The sequence below is a fragment of the Galeopterus variegatus genome, unplaced genomic scaffold, assembly GCF_000696425.1.
Source record: "Galeopterus variegatus unplaced genomic scaffold, G_variegatus-3.0.2 Scaffold524, whole genome shotgun sequence".
Lineage (NCBI taxonomy): Eukaryota > Metazoa > Chordata > Mammalia > Dermoptera > Cynocephalidae > Galeopterus > Galeopterus variegatus.
Window position 1 is genome coordinate 501,301 of NW_007726635.1, and position 14,889 is coordinate 516,189.

The 14,889-nt window shown below is 63.4% G+C and overlaps 3 protein-coding genes across 4 annotated transcripts in view; 2 read left to right on the forward strand and 1 right to left on the reverse strand.

The window, feature by feature from the left end:
* KLHL17 (kelch-like family member 17) overlaps nucleotides 1–911 on the forward strand; it is a 5,216-nt gene extending 4,305 nt beyond the window's left edge. The window contains exon 11 of the mRNA XM_008569681.1: nucleotides 5–911. Coding sequence (XP_008567903.1) covers nucleotides 5–233 — 229 coding nt within the window. The 3' untranslated portion in view covers nucleotides 234–911. The remainder of the gene's footprint in view (nucleotides 1–4) is intronic.
* A 2,041-nt stretch (nucleotides 912–2,952) lies between these two features.
* Nucleotides 2,953–10,021, forward strand: PLEKHN1 (pleckstrin homology domain containing, family N member 1). 2 transcript variants are annotated; one of them, XM_008569683.1, is made up of 16 exons: nucleotides 2,953–3,035; nucleotides 3,139–3,217; nucleotides 5,643–5,789; nucleotides 5,887–5,967; nucleotides 6,049–6,121; nucleotides 6,253–6,380; nucleotides 6,452–6,583; nucleotides 6,671–6,751; nucleotides 7,394–7,469; nucleotides 7,609–7,745; nucleotides 7,887–8,040; nucleotides 8,087–8,091; nucleotides 8,542–8,673; nucleotides 8,832–9,059; nucleotides 9,269–9,317; nucleotides 9,398–10,021. In XM_008569683.1, the coding sequence occupies exons 1-16, from the start codon at nucleotides 2,953–2,955 to the stop codon at nucleotides 9,529–9,531; spliced, it is 1,719 nt and encodes a 572-aa protein (XP_008567905.1). In that variant the 3' UTR covers nucleotides 9,532–10,021. The 2 variants fall into 2 exon arrangements, with proteins under 2 accessions (XP_008567905.1, XP_008567904.1); XM_008569682.1 differs by lacking the exon at nucleotides 8,087–8,091 and adding an exon at nucleotides 8,255–8,401 and having other exon boundaries at nucleotides 6,488–6,583; nucleotides 7,887–8,036.
* On the reverse strand, nucleotides 9,848–14,591 carry LOC103588092 (PGC-1 and ERR-induced regulator in muscle protein 1-like). The gene is made up of 6 exons (XM_008569690.1): nucleotides 13,058–14,591; nucleotides 12,273–13,027; nucleotides 11,527–11,652; nucleotides 11,179–11,274; nucleotides 10,266–10,318; nucleotides 9,848–9,859 (listed from the first exon to the last, which is right to left on the reverse strand). The coding sequence occupies exons 1-6, from the start codon at nucleotides 14,281–14,283 to the stop codon at nucleotides 9,848–9,850; spliced, it is 2,268 nt and encodes a 755-aa protein (XP_008567912.1). The 5' UTR covers nucleotides 14,284–14,591.
* Between the last annotated feature and the right edge of the window lie 298 nt (nucleotides 14,592–14,889).

Sequence of the window (14,889 nt, forward strand, 5' to 3'; positions counted from 1 at the left end):
GCAGGAGCACGCACGACCTGGTGGCCATGGATGGCTGGCTGTACGCCGTGGGTGGCAACGACGGCAGCTCCAGCCTCAACTCTATCGAGAAGTACAACCCGAGGACCAACAAGTGGGTGGCCGCGTCCTGCATGTTCACGCGGCGCAGCAGCGTGGGCGTGGCGGTGCTGGAGCTGCTCAACTTCCCGCCGCCTTCCTCGCCCACGCTGTCCGTGTCGTCCACCAGCCTCTGACCTCCGACTGCGCAGAGGCCCCGCGGCCGCCCACATGCCTTAAGCCCCACGGGGCGGCTCCACTTACCGGGGCGGGGTCCACGGCCCCTACCAGAGACCTCCCGCGCGTGTGTCCGCGTCTCTGTTCGTCCCTCGGTGTTCGTGTGTGTGCCGTTTATTTATTTACTCGTTTATTTATTCGTTATTTATTGGGGGAGAAGTAGAGCTGCACCTGCCAGGTGATGCGCTTACTGGGAGGGTCTGGCTCCCCTGAGTGTCCGGGGATCAAGCTGCCCCCCGGGTGTCCTCCCACCCCCTGCCTTGGGGGCCGCGAGGAGTGACAGGGCTGGAGCCTCACGCTGCGCGGGGCTCAGCGGCCCAGTCGGACTCTGCAGACCGCGGGGCGGGTGCAGGGCTGCCTGCCTGGGCTGGTGGAGTAGGAGGGGGCAGGGGCTTTCTCAGCAGGTGCAGACCCCCAGCCCGTGCTTTGCTCCCCACCCTCACCTCGCCCAGCCAGGCACTGTCCCCGGGAAGGGCGTGAAGCAGGCTTCTTTCTTGTGTCCCATGTAGTATGGTGTCTTTTCTGGATCTACGTGGAGCTGGGCACAGAAGTGCACACAGACCCTACAATAGCAATATGAGCCAACTTGGACAATAATAAATGTTTCTTGGGCTCGTGGGCCTGAGGCTGAGCGTCCATTTCTGGCCCCTTTTGTCCTCTCTGCCTTGTGGGGCTGCAGTGCAGCTTAGGGTCCTGTCTGGCGGGGGAGCCGAGCCGAGGGTCTGTGGGTGGTTGTGCAGCAGTTGAGATGCTGCATTGGTGTGTGGGGGCTGCAAAGCAGCACCTTTGCTTCCAGGTGGGTCAGGGATTGTGGTGTCTGCCGTTTGCTGCCAGCCTGAGAGGTCCCTTTCTCACTCTGGGATGGGGGCACATGTGGAGGACAGGTGTGAACAGCATTGCCCACACCTCACCATTGCTGTCTTGGGCACCTGGGGGCATATGGCCTCCTTCCTGGATTCTGGTCAGGCCTTGGGGACCCTGACTTGGGCCTGAGCTGCGAGTTGGCCCCGTGCAGGAGATGAGGCTGAGAGGACACTTCTGGATTCCCCAGTTGCAAACTCCTATTTCAGCGGCTGAGTGAGCACACACCCCCTACAGTCACGACCTCCGACTGCGCAGAGGCCCCGCGGCCGCCCACATGCCTTAAGCCCCACGGGGCGGCTCCACTTACCGGGGCGGGGTCCACGGCCCCTACCAGAGACCTCCCGCGCGTGTGTCCGCGTCTCTGTTCGTCCCTCGGTGTTCGTGTGTGTGCCGTTTATTTATTTACTCGTTTATTTATTCGTTATTTATTGGGGGAGAAGTAGAGCTGCACCTGCCAGGTGATGCGCTTACTGGGAGGGTCTGGCTCCCCTGAGTGTCCGGGGATCAAGCTGCCCCCCGGGTGTCCTCCCACCCCCTGCCTTGGGGGCCGCGAGGAGTGACAGGGCTGGAGCCTCACGCTGCGCGGGGCTCAGCGGCCCAGTCGGACTCTGCAGACCGCGGGGCGGGTGCAGGGCTGCCTGCCTGGGCTGGTGGAGTAGGAGGGGGCAGGGGCTTTCTCAGCAGGTGCAGACCCCCAGCCCGTGCTTTGCTCCCCACCCTCACCTCGCCCAGCCAGGCACTGTCCCCGGGAAGGGCGTGAAGCAGGCTTCTTTCTTGTGTCCCATGTAGTATGGTGTCTTTTCTGGATCTACGTGGAGCTGGGCACAGAAGTGCACACAGACCCTACAATAGCAATATGAGCCAACTTGGACAATAATAAATGTTTCTTGGGCTCGTGGGCCTGAGGCTGAGCGTCCATTTCTGGCCCCTTTTGTCCTCTCTGCCTTGTGGGGCTGCAGTGCAGCTTAGGGTCCTGTCTGGCGGGGGAGCCGAGCCGAGGGTCTGTGGGTGGTTGTGCAGCAGTTGAGATGCTGCATTGGTGTGTGGGGGCTGCAAAGCAGCACCTTTGCTTCCAGGTGGGTCAGGGATTGTGGTGTCTGCCGTTTGCTGCCAGCCTGAGAGGTCCCTTTCTCACTCTGGGATGGGGGCACATGTGGAGGACAGGTGTGAACAGCATTGCCCACACCTCACCATTGCTGTCTTGGGCACCTGGGGGCATATGGCCTCCTTCCTGGATTCTGGTCAGGCCTTGGGGACCCTGACTTGGGCCTGAGCTGCGAGTTGGCCCCGTGCAGGAGATGAGGCTGAGAGGACACTTCTGGATTCCCCAGTTGCAAACTCCTATTTCAGCGGCTGAGTGAGCACACACCCCCTACAGTCACTGGTGACTCAGAGACGGGAATTTAGGTGGAAACAGGATGTGTGCTTATGCTGGGGAGGGTGAGGGCAACTAGAAGGGGGTCCGCTGCTGAGCTTCAGCACCCAGGCACTCCCAGCCTGAACACAGGCAGGCGAGGTGCTCACAGACCAGGCCTTCGTGGCATCTCCTGTGCAGGCTGGACCAGAGGGGCTGCCGTCTGCTGTTCCCAAGCCTGACCTGCCCTTCTGGAGGACCCAGGGCAGACAGCTGGAGGGGTCGGGCTCAGGTAGGGGCCAAGTCCCTCCCGGAAAGGCTCCACCCTCGCCGGCCCTTGGGTAGGGGGCAGGACATCCCAGGGCCCCGCCCGCCGGCAGGAGGCGGGCCAGGAGGCGCCAGACAGCGGGACCTGGACCCGTCGACCTGCTTGGCTCCTGCCAGCCGCCGCGCCGCCACCCATGGGGAACAGCCACTGTGTCCCTCAGGCCCCCAGGAGGCTCCGGGCTTCCTTCTCCAGAAAGCCCTCGCTGAAGGGAAATAGGTAAAGGGCGGGGGGTGGGGGGGGCGGCCTCCACCACCCAGGCACCGGGTCCCCTCGCCTGCCTCCAGGGCCAGGCCTTGAGCCCGCCTTCCCTCATCCCCAGAGAAGACAGCGCCAGGAAGCTGGCCGGCCCCGACAGGGACACCGCTGCCGACAAGATCTTCCACTACATCCCCGGGACGGTGAGCGCAGCTTGGTCTGTCTGTGCGGTAGTGCCCGCCCGGCGCGTGTCGTGTCTGCGCGCAGCCTGGGGCTCCCCGCGCCGGTGCAGGGGGATTCGGGTCCAGAGCCCGGACAGGAGGGGACGCCGCCCCGCCCCGCCCCAGGGAGCTCGTCCAGCCGAAAATCTGGGCAGAGGCGAAACTGAGCCGGGGACTGAGTCAGTGGCTGAGGTGGCGCAGGCCGGGCGGGGCTTCCCAGGGGCCCAGCACGCGCGTCTCTGTGTGGTTGCAGGGGTAGGGTGTCACTTTGCTGGTGTCACTTGAGACAGTAAGGGGCTTCGGGGGAACAGTGGGCCAGGCTGTCACCTACTGCATGCCTCGGTTTCTCCCAGGGGTGTCTTGCAGGGAGCTGCTCCTGTGTACTCACAGCCTCGGTCCGCAGCACCCCGCTCCTTCCCCCAGCCTTCCATTAAGGCCACATGGCCAGAAAGTGGCTCCCAAGCACACACGGGGCCACCTTTCTGTGGAAGGAGCGGAAGACTACCCCCATGCCCACCCCCGCTGCTGTGGGACTAAGGGTTAGCTGAGGGGAGAGATGCCCAACCCCTTTTCCTGACGTGGCTGGCATTGGGTTGGGAGAACACAAGGAGAAACCTGGGATGCAGGGCGGATGGGAACCCCCCAACTGCAGCCCCCTCCTGGGGGATGGTGCCCACAGGCGTTGCAGCTGGCATGGGCTTCCAGAGCCCACCTTCCCACGATGCTCCCATCAGATTAGGAAGCCTGTGCCATCCATTCCCTGTCCTACCCACTGAGGTCCCAGTATTCCCTGCAGGCAGGTGCCACCTCAGAGAAGTGGACAGGGAGAGTGTGCCAGGCTGGGCCGTGATGGAATCCCTCTATGTGGCCACATCTCAGACCACAGCTCCCTCTGTCTAGGCCTAGGACACACAGTGTGACCCTGCTGGAGTCCCATGAGGAATGGTGGCCCTACCAGTCCTCCCTCACCAGGACAAAGTAGCCAGAGAGGGGACAGGACACGTTGAACCCCAGAAGGTGGGGCAGGGGGAGAAGCTCTGAGCTGGTCATGGATTGAATTCTCACTGGGCCCTGTGCCTGGGCTCTGCGGTCGATTCTGCACCCAGACTACAAGCTGGCTCTGCCACAGTTCCAAGCTGAGTCCTCCCCCGGGCCCCAAGGCTGAGCGCAGGCCACAGGGCCAGCTGTGAGGCCCTTCCCGATTCCTGGCCTATTTCTCACGGGTGCCATCCGGGCGTCAGCTCCCACACTGGGTGTGGGTGCAGGAGGCCCCACCCAGAGCAGGGGGGCCGAGGAAGCTGTGTAGCTGTCTGTTCACATTCCTGGGCTTGCCCAAGGGGCAGTTCAGCTTGGCCAGGGCACAGCATCCCATGCAGGTGGCCCATGCCAGCTCTCAAAGGGAGTGTGACTCCTGCCCAACTGACCCCTGAGCCCGTGGGTCACAGCCCTTTCCAGCCAAAGGTTATCTGACAATCAAATCCCCCATTTATAGAGGACTCTGTGTGCCAGGATAGGTAGGTGTTGTGGGGACATCAACCCTCTCCCTGCCACCAGCACATCCCAGGTCCTGTGCAAAGCTCTGGGGATACAGCCGTGGACAAAACAGACCAAGCCCCTGTTCTCATGGTACTCCCGTTCGCATGGCAGAGGGTGGCAGACACGTTAGTAGAAGATAGCGGGGGTCTGGCTGTGGCTAGTGCTGAGGAGAAAAACGAAGGAGAGCAGTGACACGGAAGGATCAGGAGAGGCTGGGGTTTCAGAAGGGAATCCAGAAAAGGCCTCATGAGGCCCTGCGAGGTGGTAAGGGAGACAGGGCTGGTGGTCCCAGCAGAGGGAAGAGCAAGTGCAAAGCCCTGACACAGGCTGGACCCCTGCTGGGGGCTGGGGGTGTCAAAGAGAACCCCTGTCCTTGCAGGACCTTGGCGGTCACTGTGAGTGTGGTTCAGGGACACACAGTGGTTTGCTGGAGCGGCTCTTCCCAGCTTCACTGTCACTGACATCACGTGTTGGGAATATTTACACCAAGGAAATTGCAGCTGTTACCAGTCAGGGCCTTGGCTGGTTGGCTGGTTTCTTTGTTTTTTTGTAGAACCAGTTGTTAAGCATTTGCCAGCTGATACCGGAGGCACAGGAGGGTTTTGCCCATTATCTTGCCCAGATTCCCCAAAACTCCTTTGGCAAGTCTCAGGAGGCTGAATATGAAGACGAGCCCAAGCCTCACCGTGTCTAGCACTAGACCAGGTGGCTCTGACTGTGGCGGGGAAGATCTGCGTATGTGTTCTTAGCGTGTGTATCCTGTGGCTGTGGGTGGACAGACCATGCTTGCAGGTCTGTGGCTGTTTATTCACTGGCTGGGGCTGCTGGCCCAGGTCAGGCCCCCCTCCCCTGAGCTCTGCCTGCCCCCCAGGACATCCCAAGCCTGGATAGTCAGCGGGAAAACCTGGAGCAGCCGATCCTGAGTGTATTCAAGAAGGGTCGGCGCAGGGTGCCTGTGAGGAACCTGGGCAAAGTCGTGCACTACGCCAAGGTCCAGCTACGGTTCCAGCACAGCCAGGTGGGGGCCAGGCAGGTGGGTGCATGCTCAGGGGACCAACATGCCACCAACCTGGGGCCTGCCCCCAGATGCTCAAACAGCTGCCTGCTCCCCTCAGGACATCAGCGACTGCTATCTGGAGCTGTTCCACTCCCACCTGTACTTCCAGGCCCACGGTTCTGAAGGACTCACGTTCCAGGTGAGGCGGGTGGCAGAGGGCAGGAGGTGGCCATGTCCCACTGCGAGTCCCTGCAGCCCCTTCTCCCCTGTGCCCCGGCAGGGGCTGTTACCACTGACAGAGGTGAGCATCTGCCCACTGGAGGGGTCCAGAGAGCATGGCTTCCAGATCACAGGTATGTGGGGGGTGCCTCCCGACTCAGGCCCTGGAGTCTGCGTGGAGCCCTCAGGGAACCCCTGGAGTCCTGTGGGCTTCTGGGGGCTCCAGGCTCTGGCCTACTCCAGCCCCCACCGCCCTCACCTGCAGGCCCACTGCCCGCACCCCTCCTTGTGCTATGCCCCAGCGAGGCAGAGCTGGGCTGCTGGCTCTATCACTTGGAGAAGCAGATGGCCCTCATGAGGGGATTGCAGCACTGCCAGTCGGCACCACCGCAGGTCAGTGCCAGGAGCCCCCGCACCCCTCCCCCTGCCTGCCCTCCCGGCCTGCCTGACCTCCTCCTCACCAGGGCCCTCCCGGGGACGAGCTCCCCTGGACTCTGCAGCGGCGCCTGACCCGGCTGCGCACAGCGTCGGGGCGCGAATCGGTGGGCAGTGCCATTTGTGCCTCCAGGGTCAAGCTGCAGCATCTGCCCTCACAGGTGGGTAGGAGGGTGCAGGATGGCGGGTGGTGGCCAGGCCTGGGCACACAGCAGCCCCAGCCCCCACGCCCCCTTTGACCTCTGCAGGAGCAGTGGGACCGGCTCCTCGTGCTGTACCCGACTTCCCTGGCCATTTTCTCTGAGGAGCCAGACAGGCTTTGCTTTAAGGTGGGCCCCTCCCCACCATGGGCCCGCCCCAGGGAGGTGCCCTGAGCCTGAGCGTGGGGGAGGGGGCAGCGACTCAGGAGGAACCTGTACTTCGGGGCCTGTTGGGGCAGAGTGTGTGGCCCCACCCGCCTGGCCCCGCTGCCCTGGTCACCCTGGTCTCAGCTGTGATGTGGAGGAGAGCCTCTGCCCCAGCATCCCATGTCACCCCGGGGGTTACCCCACCAGCTGGGAGTCACACGTGTGCCTCTGAGCAGCGTCTGTCCTGGTGCCTGAGGGGTGTATGGTCGCTCGTACTCTGGTGCAAAGCATGTCAACAGTGAGCGTGCACAGTAATCTCCAGTCGTGAGAAACATACATGGGGGCTTCCCATGATCCCCACCCCGTCTTTGCGGGTTACCCCAGGGGACAGTCCCCAGAAGCATCTGTCTGCATCTGCCATGTGGAGGCCCCACCAGGAAGCCAGGGTGAGATGCCCCCAGGACAGGCGGGAGCCACCCGCCTCCCTTGGGGTGTCGACCTCAGTGCCCAGCTGTCCCAAGTGGCCAACCTAGCTCTGGGGGGCAAGATGGAGAGATGGGGCTGGTCAGGGGCCCAGGGTTGCGCCCCAGATGAAAGCCCTATTCTCACTCGCTGCCCCCACAGGGCGAGCTCCCGCTCAGTGCCATCCACATCAACCTGGAGGAGAAAGAGAAGCAGATCCGCTCATTTCTGATCGAAGGTGGGTCCTGAGCCCAGGCTCTGCTCTGCTGTCCGGCTGGCCATCAGGAGGGGCGGGTGCAGGCCAGGTGGATGCCCAGCAGGGGGCTCTGTGGGCTGCTCCCATCCTGCCAGGCCCCCTCATGGTGTCTGTGTGCCAGGCCGCCTCATCAACACCATCCGAGTGCTGTGTGCCAGCTACGAGGACTACAGCCACTGGCTGCTCTGCCTCCGGACTGTCTCCTGCAGGGACGGGGGCCCCCTGCTGCCCAGCCCTGAGAGCTTCCCCGGGCTGCAGGTGCCCACACAGTGAGGGTCAGAAGGTCCCCCCACAGCTCAAGTCCTGGGCAGTGGTTAAAACAGGGGCATAAGGGTGGGTCCAGATGTGGGTAGGTGGGGAGAGGGGTCCAGCCACCCAGCTCACCCCCTGACTGCCCAGGTGGTGGGCGGTGGCCGAGGCTCGCTCTCCTCAGATGGACGGACCAGCTGGGACTCAGGATGCCCTGCGCCCGCCTCCACACGCACCAGCCATTCCCGCCCTGAGTCCTTGGTGTTGTCCAACTCAAGCTGCCCTGCCCAGCCTGCACCTGTGAGTACCAGGGGGATAGCAGGGGAAGGGGCAGGAAGTCACGAGGTGAGTACGTGTTGGGGAGCATAGTCCTCACAGTACCCCCCACCCCACCCCAAGCTTAGACTCCGGTTCCTCAGGGGAGGGGACACAGACTGGAGGGAGCTCGGTGCAGCCTCAGAGAATTATGTGGGAGAGAGGCCTCAGGGAACTTTCTGGAAGGTTCTTGGTCCCCACAGGACCAGACCAACCCTGACTGCACCAGCGTGGGCCAGCGGAGGGCAGAGCTGAGACATGGTGGCAGCGGCCGGTCACCCAGGAGCAAGGCTCGGGTGGAGGGGCCTGGCCCAGCCGCCCCCCGGCACCTGCACCTAGACCTGACCAAGGTGGGCCCCGGACAGCAACCCTGGCTCAGGGCCCAGCAGTCCACCTCCCTGGCCTCTGTCTCTGGGGTGTCTTGCAGAGAGAAAGGGAGGTTCAGGCTTCTTGCAGCTGGAGGACACCTGTTTCTTCCTCTTCCCTGCAGCTGAGCCTGGCGGGCAGCCCAGAGGCCACAGACCCTGCTCCAGAGACACCACACTCCCCACTCTACGCAGATCCCTACACTCCACCTGCCACCTCCCACCGCAGGATCACAGATGTTGGGGGACTGGATGAGGTCAGTCCCTTTCTAGGTGACAGGAAGGGCTGGATGTGTCCTCAGCCTGAGGTCTGCTCATGCTATGATGGGAGTCCAAGGGGGTTTCTGGGGCAGGGGTCCCTGGGCTTCATGGGGTCTCAGCCCAAGGCCTCCAGGTACCCCCACTTTCCTGGCAGTTCCTCAGCGCGATGCGGAGCTCCCCTGCGCCTGTGCTCTCCAGCCCCTTCCCTTCGGTCCCCGTGTCTGTGCCTGTCACTGATCCTGGCTCCGGACTTGCCAGCTGCCCTGGGCTCCTTGGCCCCCACTTGCTCTCTAAGAAAGGAGCCCTGCAGTCACGAGCCTCTCAGAGGCACCGAGGCTCCATCAAGGGCCGGGGTCCATGGCCCCCAGACTCTCCTCAGCTCGTGAGTAATGGCCCCTGCCCTGGTGTGAGGAGCCTGGGCTCGAGGGGTGCTGTGGGGGAGGAGGGGCAGGCCAAGGCCAGGGACAGGGAAGGGGAGGCTGGCAGGGGATGACACAGGCCAGCGTGAAGGCAGGGTGGGCCCGGCAGATCCGTGGGCTGGTCTCCAAGCTCCCTGCCCAGGTGCTCAGACTTGTGGTTTGGGGTTCTCAGGTCTCCCCTGCCAGGAAAGGTTCTCCCGAGCCCCCGCTGCCTCCCCCAGGTGAGTGAGGGCCCTGCCTGCATTCGGGGTGAGCTCTGGTGCTGCTTTCTGCAGGCTGATGCATCTCTGCCCCGCTCCAGATGACGGGTCCCCCAAGAAGCGCGAGGGCCCAGGCTACGACAACATCTGGGACAAGGCCTCATCTCCCTCCCTCCAGAAGTGGCCGCGGCTTGGAGGGCCTGAGGCCGAGGGGGGGCTCATCCAGTGGATCTGATGCCCGGGGGGCTGCTCTGCAGAACCACCGGCCCCCCTGCCAGTGCCACCCACCCCTCTGGCCCACATCAAATTCCGAGTCAGGGTCTGAGCCCAGCAGGGTCAAAGGGTCTCCCTCCAGAACCCTGAGAGCAGAAGGGCCCCTCCCTGGGCTCCAGCTCCACCTCAGCTGGGGGGCCGGGAGAGGGTCCCCATCCATAGGGATGCCCCGGCCGGCGTGGCTGGACCACAGGTCAGAAAGGGACATCAGAGGGGTCCCAGACATCCCCAGGGGCCAAGCCTCAGCTCTGCCCCCCAGGGAAGTAATGGGAGGGGCCTTAATGGAGGCTCTGGGAATGGGAGGGCGGCATGGGTGTGAAGGTCAGAGGGCGAGAGTCAGAGGTCAGAAGGTGTGAGGGTGTCCCCGCATTGCTGGGTGTGTGGGCAGGGCTGGTCGGGAGACATGGATGCCACCAAGCGAAAGAAAGAAAGAGAAGGAGACTTTATTGGTGCTTTGTGTCCACATGTCCTCCATTCAGCAGCCAGGAGTCTCCCCATCCTGGGGACCTTGTGCTTGCGGCTTAGGCAGGGCACCCAACCTTCCTGGCCTGTCTCTGACTCCTCTCAGCTCGGTCCCTCCACCCAACGCTCCCCAGCTCTGCTGTGGCACCCTTATCCAGGGAACCCAGAGGAGGGGCTTGAGGCTCCGCCTACAGACCCCCACTCTGCAGGGACTGCTGGGGCCCATCTAGGCACCTGCTCATTGCTCAGGATGGAGCCCAAGGGGCCTCGGCCACAGTCCCTTGGGGCTGAGGGGTCAGAGAGACCTTGGAGGCCGTTGCCAGCCCAGCTGGTGTGAGCAAGCAGCGTCGCCCCACCCAGCTCCGAGGCCTCCCAGCATCCTGGCCCCTGCCCCTCCCTGGATCCCCTCCCACTGCTGCTCTGACACCCTCTAACTTCCAGTGTCTTGTCTTTCCACTCACCCCCAGGTACACACCAGGTAAAATACCAGGTGCCCAGTTAAATTTGATTTCAAATAGGCAACAATTTCTTAGTACAGGTACATCCCAAGTGTCGCATGTCTGAGATGCAAACTTAACTGGATGCCTGTGCTTTTATTTGTCTACCTGGCCGCCCTACTGTCTAGCTCCCCGCCGGGCCTTTACCTGCCCACACTTCCAGAATTTCCTCCTCCTGGGGTGGGGAGCAGCCTGGGCCCTGGCCACTAGCTGGACCTTCACATGGAGTCCAAGGGAGCCAGCACCAGGGACGCGGCTCCCTCCCAGATGCTGTAGAGACGGGGTCAGCAGTCAAGGATAAGAGCCGACCCTCGTCCTGGGCACCTGTGGTCACCTCCCGGGCTGGGCTGGCTCCTAGGCACTGGGGCTGGGGCTGGGGCTGGGGCTGGGGCTGGGGCTGGGGCTGGGGCTGGGGCTGGGGCTGGGGCTGGGGCTGGGGCTGGGGCTGGGGCTGGGGCTGGGGCTGGGGCTGGGGCTGGGGCTGGGGCTGGGGCTGGGGCTGGGGCTGGGGCTGGGGCTGGGGCTGGGGCTGGGGCTGGGGCTGGGGCTGGGGCTGGGGCTGGGGCTGGGGCTGGGGCTGGGGCTGGGGCTGGGGCTGGGGCTGGGGCTGGGGCTGGGGCTGGGGCTGGGGCTGGGGCTGGGGCTGGGGCTGGGGCTGGGGCTGGGGCTGCGGCTGCGGTGCCCTCGCCTTGCCTGCCGGCGGAAGTAACGGATGGCAGAGATGGTACCGATGTTGGCCAGCAAAACTGCAAGAGAAGCACGAGGTCTCCTGGGGGCAGCTCCAGCTGGCCACAACCTTCTGCCCCTGTGGCCCTCAGAGGCAGGACAAGGCCAGTGGGGCCGGCAATGGGTCAGAGGTCAGCAAGGGGAGAGGGCAGGGTGGTGGCTCCCTACACACCCTCATCCGCACCCCCCACCGGCTGGCAGGGGACTCTGCACAATGACTTGGTCCGTGTGGCTTCTAATCACCAGCTCCCACCGCCCCCAGGGCTGCAAACCTGTTTTCCAGGCATCTGGGGCATGCAGATCTGACGTCTTCACAGCCCAGGTGGCAAAGGCGACAAACACCAGGCACATGTCCTTCTGGCTGAAGGTCAATGAGGGGAGGGGACCCCGGAGCTCCCCTAGGAAAGAGAGGCCCTCAGCTCCAGCCCCTCCACTCAGAGACACATCTGTCCTATACATGTCTGTCCTGTACACATCTGTCCTGGACACATCTGTCCTCTACATGTCTATCTTATATATATTTGTCCTACACACATCTGTCCTGGACACGTCTATCTGAGTCACGTCTTCCCTGTGGTGTGTGACTGCTGAGTCAGGCTATTATGGATGAGTTGCCTCTGGGCTCCTTCATTTCCTGGTCTGTCCAGAGGACTTGTGAGATGTCATCTCACGGAGCGCCTGATCCCGAAGGCAGGGAAGCCTGAATCAGAGCGTCCCCCCCAACCCCTGTCCCCAATAGAGGCTGTGCCTGGATACAGGACAATGGTCAGTGCAGAGCTGGACCTCTGCATGGCCAGGGCACCTGGCCTGGACTTACCCATCTGGACTGTGTCCTGGGATGACTGGGAGTGGGCCCTTCCTTCCCAATTGGTCCCCAACACCCTCCCCCCATCACCAACTAGCTGATGACTGACGACCCAGGGTCATGGCTGGCCCCCCGTCCAACAACCCTCTTGGCTGAGCTCCCTGGACGTGTTCTCAGGAGCTGGACGGGCCATGGGTCCCAAGCAACACACACCTGCCTGCCTGATCGCCAGGCTGAGCTGCTCCGCTGTGGCTGGGCCAGGCGTGGATGGGATCCCAGACCCCTGCTCCCAAGAGACCGACTTGGAGGCCTCTGAGGTCTGCGGTGGGAGGAAGACAGCCGGCCCCAGCACATCCCCAAACCTGTCTTCCCCAAAGAAGTGTTCGTAGGCCTCGGGGATGGAGATCAGCACAGGGCCTCCAGGGCTGGGGGCTGGCATGGGCTCGGCTCTCGGGGACAGGGCCCGGGAGCAGCCCCCGCAGTGCCTCGGCCTCTGGGCTCCGCAGTCCTGGAAGAAGAACTCACACATGTCCGGCCACTGGGCCTCAGCTGGGGCCTGGCTGTCTGCAGCCGCCGCCTCAGCACCTTTATCATCCTCCTCGATGGTGTCACAGAAAAAGAACTCATAGGCCTCAGGGAGGGTCACCGCAAAGCAGCTCCTGGGCCCAGGCCCCACCGAGGCTGAGGGGGCAGGGGGAGGCAAGTGCTTCAGGATCCGAGGCTGTGGGGGCCGGGGCCCAGCTGCCACCGCATCCCAGGCTCCGGGCCCCCTGCGGCCCCCAGGTGCTGTCCTGGGGGCTGAGGGCCGGGCCGTGGCTGGTGAGGGTGAGCCCGAGGCCTCTCCCGACCTTGGCTCCTCGGTGGGCACAGCCACAGAGAATCGCACTTTCTTCTTCTTGGGGGCTTGGACAGGGCCTGGGGGGGGCTCCCCTGAGTGGGGTCCAGGGGCCTCCGCTGTGGGCTCCCCTCTGGGCTTCTCTTGGTGCCTCCCAGGAGACACAACAAATTCCGTCTCCAACATATCAGGCCCAGCCTGGGGAACGGCGGAGGGGGTAGTGTTAGTTCTGGGAGCAGGTGTAGACACAGCCACGTCAGACTTAGATCTAGAGTGGGGCAGAACTGTAGGTGGCACAGCCATGGAGACAGGTGTGGACGGGTCCACCTCTGGCTTGACCACTGGGCCTGCTGTAGGTAGGTCCACATCCAGTCTGGGTTTGGAGGCGAGTGTAGACAGAGCCGTTTGGGATTGAGGCTCAGAGGCAGGTGTAGACAAAGCTGTGTTGGGTTGAGGCTCAGAAGTAGGTGTAGACAGAGCCACATCTGGCTTAGCCATTGAGACACCCGGATGAACCTCCTGGACAGGTTTGGATGCCGTATGCAGCTCAGCACTGGGGGTCATTCTCATTTGGTCTGTACCGTGCTCAGTTATGGGGACAGGTATAGACACCTGCTCTGGGGGACTGCAGCCAGGCTTAGGAGCTCCTGCGTGGTCTGACTCCAGCTTGTCAGGCCCAGTTCCTGCCATCTGCTTTGCTGTCCCAGCCACAGGACACTTCCCCCTGGACCCAGCCAGGCCAAGGCCTTCCTCAGGCCTGGCCATGGTGGGCAGGAGGGACCCTGGCTGGGCAGGGGCAGGGCCTGGGGCTCCCGAGCGCCCTCCCCAGTTGGCACCCACAGCACGCTTCTTCCTCCGGCTGGGGCTCCGTGGAGAGGCTCCAGGGCTATCAGCGGGCCTCTGGGGGGTGGTGCTGCAGCCAGGGGACTCAGGACTCCGAGGGGGCTCCCCAGGTTGTGTAGAGGCAGAGCCCTGCAGAAGCCTCTGCATCTTGTCTCCAGAGGACACTGGCCCCAGGAGGGGTGAGCACTGGCCAGGAGGGGTGGCACCCGAGCAGAGGGACAGCCAAGCTTCCGAGAGTGCGGACGTGCTGGGTGTCTGCTGACCAGCCCCCAGGGCCAGGACAGGTTCACACCAAGAACTGCTGACCCGCTGGTCGCCCTCCTTGAAGCCCTGCTCGCCCCTCCCCCAAGGAGCCTGCTGCCCAGTGAGAGAGGGCGCAGGCCCAGGAGGACTGCTGCCGCTGCTGTCCCCTTGATCAAGGTCACTGGACAAGAGCTCATCCCCAGAGGCCAAGCCAGCCTGCAGGAGGCCACACTCATCGGCGGTGGCTGAGAACTCGGCCCAGTCCTGGTCACTGAGTTGCACGCTGTACTGGAAGTTGTCCATCTCAGGTCAGCAGAGGCACTGGAGGGGCAGCAGGACTTGGGGCCAGGTGAGGTCTTCACGGATCCAGGCCCCAGGCACCAACCCGGACATGCAGACACCACCCTGCCCGCCCCTGGGGTGCCCCCCACCTCCCGGGCACTGCATCTCCACCCTGGAAGAAAGCAGAAGAGTCCGGAGGGAAAGCCGGCTTCTCCAAACTGGACCGACTCCCTCCTGCAAGTCAGAAAAGCCTCAGCTCCCACTTCCCCTGTTTCCACAAGCACACCAAATGGCAACTTTGTAATGAAACATTGCTACATTCCTAAAATCAAAAACGGCTCTGCTTTGGTGACGTGCACTAAGAGAGCTGCGTTCCTGGCGTTCGCCCCGGCGGAGCTCTGCCTCCCATCTCTGGGCATTTTCTGCTCAGCCCGGCCAGTCGCTCCCTCAACCTTCCTCCAGCTTGTCTACACCAGAGGCCGACTGTGGTTTCAAGGACCCATGGGGCTCAGTTCCCTGGGGTGATGGTTAGCCCTGGCCTGTCCCAACATGCCCCAGGTGGCAACTGGCCATGGGGGGAGGGCTGCCATGCTCAGCCGGTGGCTAGCCTGATGATGACCTTCCACC